Below are 16,478 nucleotides of genomic sequence, written 5' to 3' on the forward strand. Positions count from 1 at the left end.
AAGTAGGAGCTTGCGCAATTCACTGATCTTCTACGGCCTGGTGGTACGATGAGTTGTCAGTAATCGTTGTAATTAAACGCTATTAACATCATTTCAGAAAGTAGAAAAATCTGTGTTTTTGGAAGTATCAAATAAAATACTGTAAAATATAAATTTCTAACTTAAGATCATAAAAAAGAAAATTGTCAATTTTAAGAAGGAAAACAGGTCAGCCATCAAAACACGCTGTCTTTTGTGTCAAAATACTAAAACAAAAATCAAACATAAACACAAAAATCGAAACTTCTCTAGGTTTTGCGGTTAATGCATAACATGTATTATAAACCTTATTTTATTGATTGATAAAGCCAGAGAAAAGTGTTATTTTTATTCTAAACTAGTTATTTTGAACTGCTATGGCTTGTAACTTTTTTCTAATGCTTAAGGCATGTTTCCGCAGTCTTCAACCAATTGTGACAAGAAATTGTCACCAACACACTTGTTGGTGAATTTCTGTGCACTAAAACAGACTTTTAAGAAAATAACCCCTTGAATTTTGAGCGTGAAAATGAAAAATCTGACAGTTGAAAATGAAATTGATAAATTTTTAGATTAAGAGACGATTACGGATTGAAATATTATACCAGGTCTTTGTTTATGTGTTAGGATATAATCGTTAAAGCTTTAGGGCGAATAATATATTTCCCCGATTGCTTCAAAATCAACACTCTTGTCTTAGAATTTAGGTTACTGTTCATTTGAACAAATTGCTGTTAAGAACTAGTGTCGATTGAAAGATCTTTAAATACTAAGTACAGTCAAAATTAAATATGATTGTTGGAGTTAAGTGGAAACTTATACAAATATGAATATATTAAAAAAGAAAACAGGAAAAAATCGGAATTTCATTCTTGATGAAAAATACTTACGAATACAGATATGCAGTCTTTGTAATACTGGGTGCCCCATTAGAAAAAAAGAACATGGGTGAAAAATAAGAAAAAAAACAAGCAAAAATAATATGACATCAAACCGCTTAAAAAGATGTAGCTTTCCCTTGAAGGTTTTTTTGTTTTTGGGTATCAATGGATTGTTAATGCTGCAATTCCTAAGGATGAAAGCGTCGTCAAATTTTTACTAAAAAGTTTTGCTTATTTGTTTTCACGATTCAATGTGGCAACATTGACGAAAATACAATATAGCCATAACGAATCCCTAACTTTGAAACACCCAAACGAAAAATCTTAGAAAAACGTAGTTTTCAGGAATAAATAAACCTAAGATAATTCCACGGGCAAAACAATTTTTATTCTTAAGTCCTTGGCCCTTTAATGTATTTAATTTCGAATGACAGAGGTTGATGAGACTTACTTTGGGTAAACATCAGCCTCTAGACATACGTTCTCCCAGAAAGTGTCACATCGCTGTGTCTCGATTGACAACCTCTGCTCAGATTGACTTCCAACATTTTCCTTTGTTCTGATTGGACCATTGTCATACCTTTTATAAGGCGGGCTATTAGGCGTCAACTGTGGTCTCTGAAAATAAAGTAATTATTTAATAAGATACAATGTTAGATCATGAAATGATTTATAATAATTTACTAATTATATTTAATTTTCATCTGAATTATTATATTTAATAGTTTATGCATGGGCACCCATAACCTGAAATTTAGGAGGGGGGGGGGGCTTACCTGGTCTAATCGGAACTTCCAATGTTGTATAATAGAAATCGCAAAACAAAAATATAAAATATAAGGCAGTATCATTCAGCCAGGGGGGTGGAGCCCCCCTCCCCATACGGGGGCCCATGAGTTTATGAGCAACTCAATATAGAAAGAGAATATGAGAAAAAAAACTGATAACATTACAGTTACGACCTTTTTGTAATAAAATTATAAAATCCGTAATTTAATCAAATACCTAGGGATTTCAAATCAAAATCTGCGATGTTGCAAAACCAATCAATCACACTTGCTATAAAACCTATCCTTTATTTACTAAAAAAAATCGCATTGCTTTGCATTAACAACTTCACAGTAAGAGAAAAATTACAGCAAAACTCCAAATGGAAAAATTTAGTACTTTTGTGGTTTTATAAACGTAAAATAACTGGTTTTATAATCCTAATGGGATTGATATATTGTTCACATAAAATAGCAAGCTTAGCGATTGAAATATTTAGTAATAAAACAGGCTATAAATTACGTTAATAGCCGAAAGGGAACATGTCCTGGATGCCATGAAATGAAAAAAGAAAATTTATTTGTTGATTTTCTTAAAAAGAAGGGAAACAGTCAAGGCCATATCCAGGGGGGTAGGGGGCTTGGACCCCCCCCCCCCAGAAATATTTGTTCGGCTGTTCAAAACGTACTACTACTACTACTACTGCTAACAACTCACCGCAGCAGCAAGCCACCTCAGGCCAACATAGCTACGCACACTCCTCCTCCACCCCAATCTATTCAAAGCCTCCCTTTTTACACCCGCCCAGGAAGTTCCGATTTCCTTTAAATCTTTCTTTATGACGTCCTCCCACCCCAAACGGGGACGACCTGCTTTCCGTTTAGCCCTAGATGGTTGGCCGAAAAGAACAATCTTCGGCAATCTGTCATCCTTCATCCGCACAACGTGCCCAAACCGTTCAAAACGTAACAAAAATAAATTTAAACAAATTTTGATGCGTTGTTTAAAGTTTTTTTGGTACTTGCCTAGAATCCAGTAAACACGCAGGAAAGACCGCATATACAATTTTAAAGATGTCATATGAAAAACAGGTTTCCGCTGGCTAATGAGGTGTTGCTCACTCCGTGACAAACATTTAAACTTTATTTTTTTGGGGTTGAAAGGGCAAAAAAGGTACCACTGTCCAAATACTTTACCACCACCCCCCTAATTTGCAAATATATAGCCTATATTATATTATTGTATAAACTAAAGATTATCAAACAGTTCGTGGTAACGAATTGTAAGTAAGGAACAACCCGGCTCAATAGGTTAGGCTACGTATTTAATATATGCTATGCTTTACCCCCCCCCCCCCTAATTTTCAAATATATAGCCCAAATTTGTTTCTAAACTTTTATATTTTCCTCCTATTTTGTTTTATTTCATTAGCATTAACGAAACTTCACTTATCACGTACCGTCAAAACTGGAAACTTCACACTGGATTCTAGACAAGTACCGTTTTTTTGTACCTCCCCCCGAAAAAATCCCTTTGTACCCCCCCCCCACGCAAAAAAAAACCTGGATACGACCCTGGAAGCAGTAATTTACTTCTTAAAACGAGTTTCATTGCATATCTACATCTTCGTCCCTTGTTTACAAAATTATTTACCATGGAAATATAAAAACGTAGTGAAAAGATAAAGGAGACAAAAAATAAATTTATGAACTTATTCTGTTGTTAAAATCGCTCAAGGTAAATGTAAAACAACAATTATGCTCATCAATTACGTGTTTTGTCTGTTTACAAATTTGTCTACAGTAGAGTGCAATTTTGCAACAGAGCAATTTACGGTAGAGTGGAATTTACTGCAAGACCAAAATTTCGTATTATCAGGACCTGAGTAATTTTGTAGCAATTTTTTTTTTACTATACGACCCAATACTCACACAATACATATTTTATAAGACATTCCAGATTTATTCTAGCAAACTGATGCTCCAAGATCGTCATAAACAGGCTGTTAACAAAAACAAGAAGCTGCTAAAACACGTATCTGATTAGTTTGCAAACTATCCCAGAGCAAGAAGGCCATGACAGAAATACTAGAAATAATTCCTGGAATATTTAAAATACCAATTTTACAATTATTAGCATTCTCTGTAGCTTCGAATTCTGTATGAGCCATTTTTTAGACATGTAGGGCTATTTTCTAGGACTGAATCGTCAATTATTTGTTTAATTAACCGTTAGTTATTACTTCATTATTTATTTTTATTAATTAATTTATTTGAAAATTTAATTACTCTTGAGTTGATTATATATTATTATTTTATTTATTTCACTATTTATTATTTGAATACTATCAATTGTTATGTAATTATTCTTTAATTACGAATTTAATTAAATTTGTTGACCATTAAATATCAATTGTTTGTAATTACCTTCAGTTTAGGATAACAGAAAATTTAGTGATACAAATTGTTTATAATTTTTGTTTTTGATGTTCAGGAACGAAAACAATAACAAATAATCAATAATTATTGATGATATTTAAATTCTGGAATGCAGTCACGGTCTTTTCAGTAAATAAAATCTTTCTCTTCTGTTGAGAAACGAGGCTTTCAAGAAAGAAAGAGTAACAGCAATGAACTCTGATTTTTCAAGGAAAGTCAGAGTTTCTCTGTGAATTAAGAGTGCAAGTATATGAAGACTAAACCGTAAATCAGAGAGTATGATAAACCGATATGCGGGGAAACTCAATTTCATCATTGAGGAAAAAGCAATCAGTGCCATCTAGCTCTACCCAGCAGAGCTTTTAAGTTAATCATAAAAACATATTGAAATACTAGCCGAATAAGTTTTTTGCATGTCTTTTGACTTTTTCTTTCCATGAATATTACAGCTATTTTTGCCAAAAGAGTTTATTGGTGCGCATGTTTTGTTTATCTAGCAAATCTCTCCCTTGTAGTAACTGGCCCTAAATATTTTATAGTCAATATAAAGTTTAAACGCTAAATGATCTTCATGAATTATGCGACTCCCTCAGCTCCAGATTAATAGAAGAATTATTAGTGTCAGTATTTCAGTATTTCAGAATTATTAATTATAGTAATTTCAGTATGAAGTAAATTTTAGACGTAAAAACGATGTCTGGCATATTCTCCTCCGTGGAAATGGCCATACCCTGATTCACTGATTACCCTGATTACCCTGATTCACACAAGAAGCATCCTTTTTGGGTAATTTTTCTAGATTTTCGACATTCAGGTTATTTTTTGACAAGTCAATTCGTGAATTCGTGCCCCTGATTATAAAAGGGAAAAACATCATAATCTTCTAAAAATCCAGCCAAAAATAACAATATTTTTAGTTGAATACCTTGCTAAGATTACTCTCAAAGCTCAACTGACCTGTTCTGTTACTCTGCAAGGTTCAAGGTTCTTAGATCTTGGTATTCGGGGCTTAGGATAAAAATTTTTGCACATACTTCTGATTCTCTTTCTAATCCAATTTCCGTGGGTCGGGGCGTGAGACAGGGTGGGGTTTTATCTCCTTATATATTTAACGCATGTCTGGCGGAGTGTCTTCGTTCTTTATCTACAACCCTTATTTCTTGGGGACGGGATGTGTCTTTTCTTGCATATGCTGATGATATTATCCTATTGAGCCGTTCTAAAGCTAGTCTAATTAAGATTTTTAATTCCCTTTCTAGTCTGCTTAATGTTCGTGGCCTTTCTATTAGTATTAAAAAATGTCAATATTTTCCCGTTAATGTTAATGACCGAGCTGATTTGATTTGCGATAGAAATATATCATTTCCGGTTTCTGATGCTGTTGTTTATCTTGGGTTACCTTATTCTGCTTCAGCTCGTGAATCTAAGTCGATGCTAATTTTACATATTCAAGAAAAAATTAGAAAGGTGTTTGGTTCCATAATACGGCTACGTGGTGTTTCTCGTCGTGAAATTCTAGGTTCTCTTTTTAATGCAGTAGCCCTCCCGCATGTTCTTTATCCTTCCCTTCTTCTTCGAGATTTTAAAATTTTTGATTTTTCAGCAATTCGCGTTTGTTATTTTAAATATTGTAAGTTTTTACTTGGTTTTCCAATTTCCTTTAGTAATACTGAATTAGTTTCAAAATTTAAAATTAAAGAGCCGTTGGAAATAGCCAAGGTAAAAATAAATAATTTTTACCGTAAAGCTGAAAATATACTTTATGTTCATAATCTTTTTCCTTTTTTTCTATAGTTTAAAAAGTGCATGATTTCATTATTACTATTTGTTGCATTTGATTAAGTTTTCTTTTGGGCAATTTGTAAATTGTTGCTATGTTTGATGGTGTGTTATTTGGATTTTTGAAGATTTATTTAATTATCTTTTATACTCCTCGTTTTTGAGGGAAATAAATAAATAAATAAATTGACCTGCAAGGTTATTAATTGAACAATTGAACAATCACTAATTAGTTGAACAATCACTGTATACAAATTTGATACAAATAGGAGATTAAACACAATGCAAAATTAATCCAGGTCGAAATGTTTAAAACCTTCAGGTAACAGTTTTTTTCATTGTTGGGTCTCTAATTTCAGTTAGGTGACGATTTAAGAAAAGGGGAGGGAGAAACGATTTTTTCCTAAGTCATGAACAGGCATACCAATTTTTAGAAAAAAAAATACAGTGAAGCTTTCAGAAGAAAAAAAATATACAGACACATATACAATTATTGCTCGTTTAAATATATAAGATCCAAATAATATATATATATATATATATATATATATATATATATATATATATATATATATATATATATATATATATATATATATATATATATATATATATATATATATATATATATATATATATATATATATATATATATATATATATATATATATATATATATATATATATATATATATATATATATATATAAATATATATATATATATATATATATATATATATATATATATATATAATTGAAATTGAAATCTGAAATCTGAAAGTTAATCAATTAAAATTAAAGATGCTTTAAACTTTAACTGTACTGAGTAACAATGACCTGTTGGTGGCGCCAGTAGTGTGTTTATAGTGTTCTAATTCGTATTAAAACCGTGTAAAAGTGACAAAGTTACCTCCCTAATTAGTGTTACCTAGGCTAACAAACAAACGTTCTACATTGTAGATCATAATCAGAAATACTGTATTTCTGCTGATGACGATTGCTCTACATGTGTCTCTACATGTGTCTACATGGGTCTCTTAACTAGTGTTTTTCACTTAGAATACTACCAAATAATTAATTTCTTTTACCTTGAAAAAAACTGTTATATTCCTAGAGTACGGGTTACATTCCGTTATTTTTTATTGTTAGTCTCCTGTTACCTATGGACTATCGCTAATAAAATGTTATTAATTTTTTCAGATAATTTCGTTTTGTTCTAGTTACATCTTATAAAGGCCGGAAACCATTGCATCATCCACAACTAACGTGTCCTTGAAATGTACTTGTGGGTTTTTAGGACAGATTCACAGCCATAAATCAAAATATAAATTCGCAGTCATAAAACAATTGTTTTTTTTCCGTTATTCAGCTAGTGTGAATGAATCCATTCAGACGAGGGGATGTCTACTTTCAAAGCCTTCCACATAAGGTGGCGCCAGGCACGCATGGCGGAAGTGTGCCAGCTTAGAGGGAAGTTTACCATGTGTGATTCTAAGAGGTATACACTGTAAGAGTGTATCACGCTTGGGGGAGGGGGCGCTTCCAAGTTGCACGCGAGGTGCTATATTTTGGCTGTACAATTAATATTTTTACATTAAAGCTTACATTTTACACAAGTTAATATTTTATTAAAAATGAAACTAGTAAGTTTATCCTGGAATGAGTAAGCTGTTGCCAGGAAGCTAAGCTGTACTTCTGTTTAAGCTTGCTTGTATCAAGACCTTCTTTGTCGAGAGGGGGTGACCCTTAAGGTAAAATATAAGGGATATACTTTTTTGTTTGAATTACATATGGCTACACTTTAATTATAACAAAGGTGCTTGTGTATCATCCAGAACACAAGAATTTAAGTTGGGCAAATTATAATGAAGTATACCAAAATATGATGAAAATATAAGACTTTAGAAACAAAATTATAGAACTACAAAAAAAGAATTATGGAAAGCAGGCCACCCAGAACGCATTATAATAAATTCCTAACCTAATCACCTCTATATGCTAAATATTCAATTAAAATATACCTAAATCACAGTTTTCCACATAAGACTAAGCTAATTATAACAGATTGCAGACAGACAAACCGGTTTTTCTCAGATCTAACAGACTAAACTTCTTAAATGTGTTCTGGATAATACATAAGCACCATAACAAATATTTTTTAACAATTGTTAGATATAAATGGATATAATTTATTTAAGAAAAATTGAAAAAATTACCAGCATGGTGGTTTGGCGGCATATGTGAGGTCGAGTCTTAATGTAAATTATTTGAAAAAAAACTACGTTTTCTAAAGAGTTAAAGAGGCTGAGTCTTAAGTTCGAACCTTCAAACGTACAGGGATTAGGAGGTACAGTTGGGGGGCTGCCACCCCCCAAACCCCCGCTTCCGTATATGAAAGGGGCTGTGCCCTCCTCAACGCCTCGCTCTTTACGCTAAAGTTTTTATTGTTTAAAAAAAAGAGTAGTGAGAAAGTCAAACTTTAGCGTGAAGAGCGAGGCAATTAAAATCTCTTGACATTCATCAGTAAATGACGTAGTTCCGAGACGAATGCCGATGCAAGCTCTTGGCGGCATTCCTCTAACATGGGCTCTTATGGGAAAAAACGAGGTTTTTCGTAAATGTAAATTCGGGGGATAATTTTTTCGGTCTGAAAATATCAAAAGGCCCTAACAGGTCGAATTCCGCTTCGAATGCGTCCTCATTCACCCGGATCCGTTGCCAACTGTGGCCTGTAGGGATGGCTAACAAAAACAAAATGTTGATGAACATTAAGTGGCTATATTTGGTTTTTGGAAAACAGGTTTTTGGAAGGAGTGATCGGATTGAGCTGAAATTTTGAGGATAAGCTCTCAGGCCCTAGTAAAGCTTATCCTCTAAATTTAAGCCCGATCTGACAACGTTAACGGGAAGTTGTGGTGGGAGGGTTGAAACTTCCGGCCCACTTTCCCCCATGAAGATAAAGTCGGAGGGGGGGGGGTGGAATTTTGCATGTTTTTTAGTTTGAGCTTAGGCTACAAAATGCGATCACCGCCGTCTCTCTGCGACCGCTAGGACCGGAAATCGCTTAACATTTTGGTGGGTCGCCTCTTTAAAGAGGCACAAGTGTGCCTCCTTGATGTGAGAGGAGATATTTCAGTATATGAAGAAATGGTTTTGGAGAGTATGGTATGTGAGATAGTTCAGGGCGAAACTCATTTTTTTATTGTATTGGTGTACAAGCCACCGTCTGCACCTGATTCTCGTTTTTTGGAACTGATGGAGTGTCAGCTTGAAAAAGTCCCAGTTTCAACGTACCCTTTCGGTAATGGGAGACTTTAACGTAGATTTGATGCTAGCGAATGATAGATCTAGTCAAAATTTATTTAATCTCATGCTTTGCTTCGATATATATCCAGGTGTTAATATCCCTACAAGAATTGGTGAAAGTAATGCACACTAATCGACAACATTTTCATGAATATTGGATTTAATGATCCGAAGGTAATTGTCCATGATATATCTGACCATTGCGCTGTTAGGAAGTTTCTCGATTAGGAAGTTTAAATGTAAACTAGCGTCACAGGATTGGTCACACCTTAATAACTATGAAGATTCTAGTAATCAAATGGCTAAATGGCATGGCCAGTTAACTTCACTCCTTTATTCAAGTTTTTCTAAGTTTAAACAGTCGAGAAAAGATGAACCAAATAAGCCGTGGATAACGAACAGCTTCTAAATTGTATAAATAGAAGGCACGATTTATATCTAGAGAAAATCCTAAGCCCAAATACATTTAATGAAGGGTTCTATAGACGGTATAATAATGTTATGAATAAGCTTCTCAGAAAATCAAAGCGGGATTATTATCAACCTGCATTTAAGAAAAGCGAAGGTGATTGTACAAAAACATGGAAAATTATTAAGTCAATAATTGGAGAGAAAAGGCATGTATTACCTGAATACGATGACCCAAGGAATTTTTCGAATAGTGTGGCGGAACATTTTGTGAATATTGGTGTTGGATCGAGAAGAATGACCAAACGAGATGTACCGGATGGTGAACCTTTCAAAGATTACATTCCCCCAGAGAGTATTATAACCCTTTGGCTGAGTAAAGTTACAGATTCCGAAGTTGAAAAAGAAATTAAATTATCGGGATCGGGTGCCGATTTCTTGTCACTTAGTTATTAAACAAGTGTTGCCGGAATTACTTCCAAAGTTTGTTGAGCTAGTTAATAGTTGTTTCAGGGTTGGTGATCTTGTTTCAAAATAGCTAAGGTAAAACCTATTCACAAAGGTGGTGATAAGCAGGAGTATTTCAATTATCGGCCAATTTCCCTTTTGCCGGTCCTTTCTCGCATAATGGAAAAGTTGCTGTATTGTAGGTTGAATTCTTTTTTATGTAAGAATAATCATTTTTTTAGTAATCAATTTGGATTTCGTAAGGCTTATTCCACGGAACATGCTCTTCAGTTTATGGTGACAACGGTAAACGATGGATTAGATTGTAATATGAAGGTGGCTACATTATTTTTAGATATACTGAAAGCTTTCGATACCGTTCACCACCAGATTTTGTCAGGGAAGCTTAGGAATTGTAGTGTCCGTGGTAATGTGATTAAGTTATTTGAATCTTATCTAGCAGATACGTCAATATTTATAGAAATATTAGGCATCACCTCTAACCGTCACCCAATCCAGTGCGGTGTTCCCCAAGGATCTCCACTCGGTCCACTGTTGTTCGCTGTTTATATTAACGATCTATGCAAAGCAGCGTCTGGCCTAACAAGTGACCTAACTTCAGATATTAGAGGCCCAAAGAAGGTCCTTGTATTGTTCACAGATGACACAAATCTCGCGATTATTGCTCCTACGGAGGAAGAGTTAGTTGGATTGTTAGAAGGTGACCTGCATAATGCTGAACGATGAATGTCATCGAACAAACTGGCTATCAATTTGAATAAATCTAACTGGATTATTTATGGGACATCTAAGAACTACTATCCATGGTTAACAACCCTGAATGCTGGTCCGTCCCGGATATCTCGGAAAAGTAGAGTGAAATACCTGGGAGTAATTATGGATGGGACCCTCTCGTTTATAGAACATATCCAGTGTGTATCTTCTAAAGTGGCCCGTAATGTTGGAATGATGCGTAATTTAAAGCATTTCTTTCCTGTTAGAATACTGCGTCTTATTCATTTTCCTTGGTGCACCCCTTTTTACTTTACTGTTGTTCAGTGTGGTCGTTCACATTCATTGCAAATCTTAGGCAGATACGTGCTCTCCAGAATGGTCCCATCAAAATTCTTTCTAATAATGATTCTCGTTCTTTGATAAGGGATAGGTATTAGAGTTTACACATAGTATCGATTCCTGGTCTATTTGATCTCTATAGAGCACAGTTAATGTTCGATATTTTGAATAATCTAGCACCGGATTGCCTGCATAATATCTTTTGCCACGTTTCTGAACGTCATCGATATGGCACTCGTAACACAAGTATGATTCAACGACCAAGGAAACCATCGACTCGGTCTGGCTTCTCGCTCAGACACCAGCTTCCGTTAACGTGGGAAAGACTACCAGGTAAGATTCTAGACCAGACGGTTACACTTGATTTCCGTAGATTGCTAAGGAGCCATTGTGTTGGTTGTTATGATTACGATTTATGTGTTTGTTTTTTTGTTTTTTTTTTTTTTTTTTACCTCAAGTAATGCCAAACAGTATGAGGATTGGTAATGAATATTAATGGTACCCGTCGGGGAATTGAGTGGACAAGAGGTGTCTCGTCTTTTTTTTTTTTTTTAAAGATGAAGATGTTAAGTTGAAATGATATAGTGCCTGACAATCCTGTAAATATTAATGTAAATAAAGTGATTTCTAAAAAAAAAAAATAAAAAAAAATAAAAAAAAGTATATAACCTGTGGTTGATTTGCTGGCATGTATCTCCTGTTGGCATCATAGGGGTTGTGATCTCCTCGGCTAGGTGGGGGAAGAGGTCTAAAGGCATCTTTTTGGGGGTCTAATCGGTCAGACGGTTTGAAAGCTCGAGTTATTGGATTTCGCTGAAAGTAGCCTGGTCTTTGGTATCCTGAAATTTGATGAGGACTTTTTAGAGCATTTTTTGTGGTCATCATAAGATTATAGAACTAACAATAATTAAGGTAGCAGCAGCAGCATTAAAGTAATTTATTTCTATCTAATACAACCGAAAACAACAATCAGCCAAAGAAAAGCATCTCTAGCAAGAGTGGATTGCTAAAGATAATAAAATGAATATATACTTGAAATAACTGAGGAAATGGTATTTTTTTATAAAATCATACACTGAGACAAAAAACCTGCTTAATACACATACTATAGGGGGCCAATGTTGCTTCAAGGGGGAGGTCAGGGTTTGAACCCCTTCCCCCTGAAATTTTTGGTCCGACTCGTTAAGACCCCCAAAAAATGGATACAAAAAGTGTTGATGCACTTTTTTTGTATGGCCCCCCCCCCCCCAGAAAAAAGATCCTGGGTACACCCTTGGTGGAAACGTACACAACCATAAATGTTTAAAAGAATTAAATCAACTGCAAAATTCAATTTTTAGTAAAAAAAAAAAAAAAAAAAAACATCCACAATTGCAGTTCTGAAGTTTTTGGTATAGCCTTAAAGGGTGCAAAAAAAAAAGAATTGTGTTTTAAAAATCAGCTAAAAATAAGCTAAAACCAAATGACACCAAACAGCTTAAGAGAGCGGGGTTTCCCTTTGAATGCACAGTTATTGAAGGAATGGACAGATTATTCATGTCAATTTTAAGAAACGAAAAATAATTTAACTAATTAGTTTTGCTTTTATGTTACACTTCAACGTGGCAACACTGACAAGGAAGCATTCCTAGGAACTTGGTAATTTTGAAACAGCCAAAAGAAAAATCTTGGAAAATTGTGGCTTTTACGTGTAAACAGACCTGAGATGGGTCCAGAGGGAGGACAATTTTTTATTTTAATGTCCTTGGTACTTCAAATTACCTAATAAGAAATGACTTCGAAGCAATATTGTTTATTTTTATTGCATTAGCAGCATTTTATTTATTTATTTTATATTTGTTTTGAAAGAGAACCAAGGTATTTGCAGATGTGTCTCCAGCTAAAATTGAGAAACTTAAAGAAAAAAACGTGAAAGAAAAAAGAAAAAGAAAAAAGAAGAAAGAAGAAAGAAAAAAGAAAAGAATGAAAATGAAAGAAACAGATCCACTATAATGATTTTTTTTTTAATTAAGCAAACTATTTAAAGCACAAAGGTATTAAAAAAAATAGTTGATTTTACAGAAGCATGCGATAAGTGTTTTTCTGCAACCCCGCTATTTTTGCCAATAATTGTTTCTTGGGCATATTAAATTGAAAAAAAAGTTATTCATATTAAAGCAAATTCTTAAAGAAATGAGACAAAAAATACAAATTTAACGTAATGGGTGGAGGATTGGGGTGGGGGCAGCCACCCTTATACAAGGATTTGTTTCTGTTTGTTTTGAAATTTTATGCTTCTCTGTACTTTCATTTGGAAAAAAAAAATTTTTTTTATATTCTATTCGTTTTTAATATCATGCACAGGGTTACCCAAAATGCAAGGCGACTACCATCCCCTCAAACACGACTCTTTAAATAAAAAAAAAACTTTTTGCACAGTACTGTTTCGAGAAAAAGAGCTCATTTAGTTTATTTATTTTTCGAAACAAAGTATAAGCATCCAAAACAAACTATTAAACAATAGGAGTTTTATTATAAGTTGACTGACTGTTTAATATGTATAATAGCCTTCTTTCTTGGAAGGCTCTGCAATTTTTGATTTTTCAACGTCATAAAAGGGAAGAAGGTATGTTTTCAGTAAAGCCCAAATGACACTCTGGCCTTTAGGACGCTTAAGGGCGTTGGCCTCACTCCTGTTTGTGGCAGTTTCTTTTCGTTTTATATTTAACTTGATCTTTCATTGTGAATTATGTTCATCTTGGGTCTCTTTTATTCATTTATTGCGATTTCTGTTCATTTTAAAATCATTATTTGACTTCATTTCTGCTCCTCCTTGATTTATTTGGCAATTTTTTTTTTCTTTTAAAGTTCTGTTTGGTTTTTTGACTTGGATTTTAAGAATTAAGATTCTGGCTTGCGATTTTTATTTTGGGTAAAATTTGAAACAAACTTTAATTGTAGTTTTACGATGAAGCTTTGGATGGATGGGTAGGGAGTATATTATTCAAATAAATGGATTGAAAATCTGCCCAATTTTAGGGCCTTCTTTAGAGCTGAAGACATCATGACCCCCATCCTTTTACAACTTTGTTGTGTTACAGCCTTATCATGTTGCATCTTTTTATTTTATTTCTTATTATATTTTTATTTTATTTCTTATTTATTTCTTATACATCTTTTTATATCTTATTATATTTATATTATTTCGTTATATTTTTTACTACTTGCTGGTTTAAATAAACATACTTGGAGTTCATTTTTTAAAAGGAGTTGTGATGTGTTGTTTGAAAAATAAAGATAAAATTAGGAAGTCAAAAATCAATGCAACTACGTTTTTGCGAATTTGAGGTTCTCTTGATTATAAATTTTAATTTAGATGTCTTCTTTAACTGAAGTTTTAAGCAGATCATCATAATAAAAGAATGTTTCGTACTAAGAATCAATACAACCACATCTTTCTTCGAATATTTTTTGTCCTTGATAAGGTCCCTTGGTTTCCCTAAGTCTAAAATATAAAATCTATATGATATCCCATTCAATATTACACAAAGTTTCAGCTGGGTCCTGTAAGCTGTTAATTTATACCCTTAGCCGTGCCTTTGATATCGCAGATACATCCTTTTGACAACCGGGATGTGCATAGTGTCTTTTGATTTAGTTTAACATCCCTTGAAAGTTTCGACTTAACACCCTTTGTTGCACCTAAAAATTGCAGATACATCATTTGGACAACTTGAATGCACGTAGTGTCTTTTGATTTAGCAGAACATGCTTTTAAAGTTTCAAGTTAATAGGCTTAGCCGCTCCTTAAATATTGTATTTACGCTGCTTTGACAACATTTATGCAAATAGTGTCTTTTGATTTATTCAACACTACCCTTAACATGCCCTGACAGTTTCAACGTAATACCATTAGCCGTTCCTGAGATATTGCAGATACGTCCTTTTGACCAGACCAGACCATATATATATATATATATATATATATATATATATATATATATATATATATATATATATATATATATATATATATATATATATATATATATATATATATATATATATATATATATATATATATATATATATATATATATATATATATATATATATATATATATATATATATATATATATATATATATACACGAGTTTTTCCTTGTTTCTCCCCTCTAGTCAGCTTATTGTTTTTGTGAAGTGGGCTTGAATAGTGTATTGTTAAGCGCTCGAAATTAAAAATTATTCTTGTTAGTTACTACATCTATATAAATTAATAACTGTTATTACAAATTACATAAAAAAGTTTCTTATAGTGAAAAATTTTAAGTTAGGATCTCTCTTCACCTCTGCAATTACAAGTTAATTAATTATAGAATCTACAAATTTTTGTTTCTCTTTCGTAGTTTTCTTTGCTGATCAAAGTATTTTGTTGTTGTAAGCAATTTAGTAATTTGCAGCTGCTCACCTTCGAGTTCGTTTAATTTCTCACCTTTGAGTTCGTTTAATTTTTCTTCAATCCATGTTAATATTATTTTGATTTTTTTTTTTTTTTGTGTGTTATTAGAAATGCAATTTCGGCATTTTAGGTCTCGAAAGTCATTTTGGAAATAATAGATACTTTATCACATTTTTTTGTTACAGGCTTCACATCATTTTTACAAAATGACTTCCAGTCGCAGTCAGTGTTTGATGCTTTTATTTAGTTACCTTCTTATCGTTGCTTGGAGATTTCTTATTTTGATTTAGTGTTTTTTTTTATTTTGTCCTTGGGACTTTTATGCGTTTTTTTTCTTTACTTTATGTTTGTTTTTGTGACTATGGACGGTTGAGCGTAGGTCTCAACCGAAATATCTGCAAATTTATCCTCCCTTTTTTTACTGGTTGGAAACAACCTCATTTTTTTAATTTTTTCATTTCTCATGCACAGCCTATGTGGTCTTGGAAATTATTGATTTTAAATTTCAAAAAGTAGTTCATATGAGATGATTCCATTAAAAGTACTCGGAAATACATGAATATATTATCTTATGCGTTCATTAATAATTGACATTTTGATTGATGAGAAACAAAAGTTTGAGCTTCGAAGGCCATTAGACTACGAAAAAGGAAAAATTTTAAATTTTGAAAATAATTTGTAGTCTATGTGACATTCACCTATTAAAACTGATTAGAAATGCACAAAAATATATTTTCTTGTGTCTTCATTAACAAAGAGTATTTTCATTAGTAAACAACGAAGGGCTGATTAAATCAAAGAAATATTTAAGTTCCAAAATACCTTTTAAGTGGCTCATATGAGATGTGCCCATTTAAAGTGAAACCCGTATATACATTTCTGATAATAATTTATTCTTTCCAACTATTCAATATTTTAGA

The 16,478-nt window shown here is 33.0% G+C and overlaps 1 protein-coding gene across 2 annotated transcripts in view; it reads right to left on the reverse strand.

Annotated features, from left to right (window-relative positions):
- Window positions 1-16,478, reverse strand: part of LOC148945616 (uncharacterized) — a 111,830-nt gene that overhangs the window by 18,204 nt on the left and 77,148 nt on the right. For both annotated transcript variants that reach the window (XM_089099295.1, XM_089099294.1), the window contains exons 5-6: window positions 11,790-11,959; window positions 1,351-1,517 (exon numbers count right to left, since the gene is read on the reverse strand). In XM_089099295.1, coding sequence (XP_088955421.1) covers window positions 1,351-1,517; window positions 11,790-11,959 — 337 coding nt within the window. The remainder of the gene's footprint in view (window positions 1-1,350; window positions 1,518-11,789; window positions 11,960-16,478) is intronic.

The sequence above is a fragment of the Artemia sp. Qi Xiang Cuo genome, chromosome 13, assembly GCF_049724085.1.
Source record: "Artemia sp. Qi Xiang Cuo chromosome 13, ASM4972408v1, whole genome shotgun sequence".
Classification (NCBI taxonomy): Eukaryota; Metazoa; Arthropoda; class Branchiopoda; order Anostraca; family Artemiidae; genus Artemia; species Artemia sp. Qi Xiang Cuo.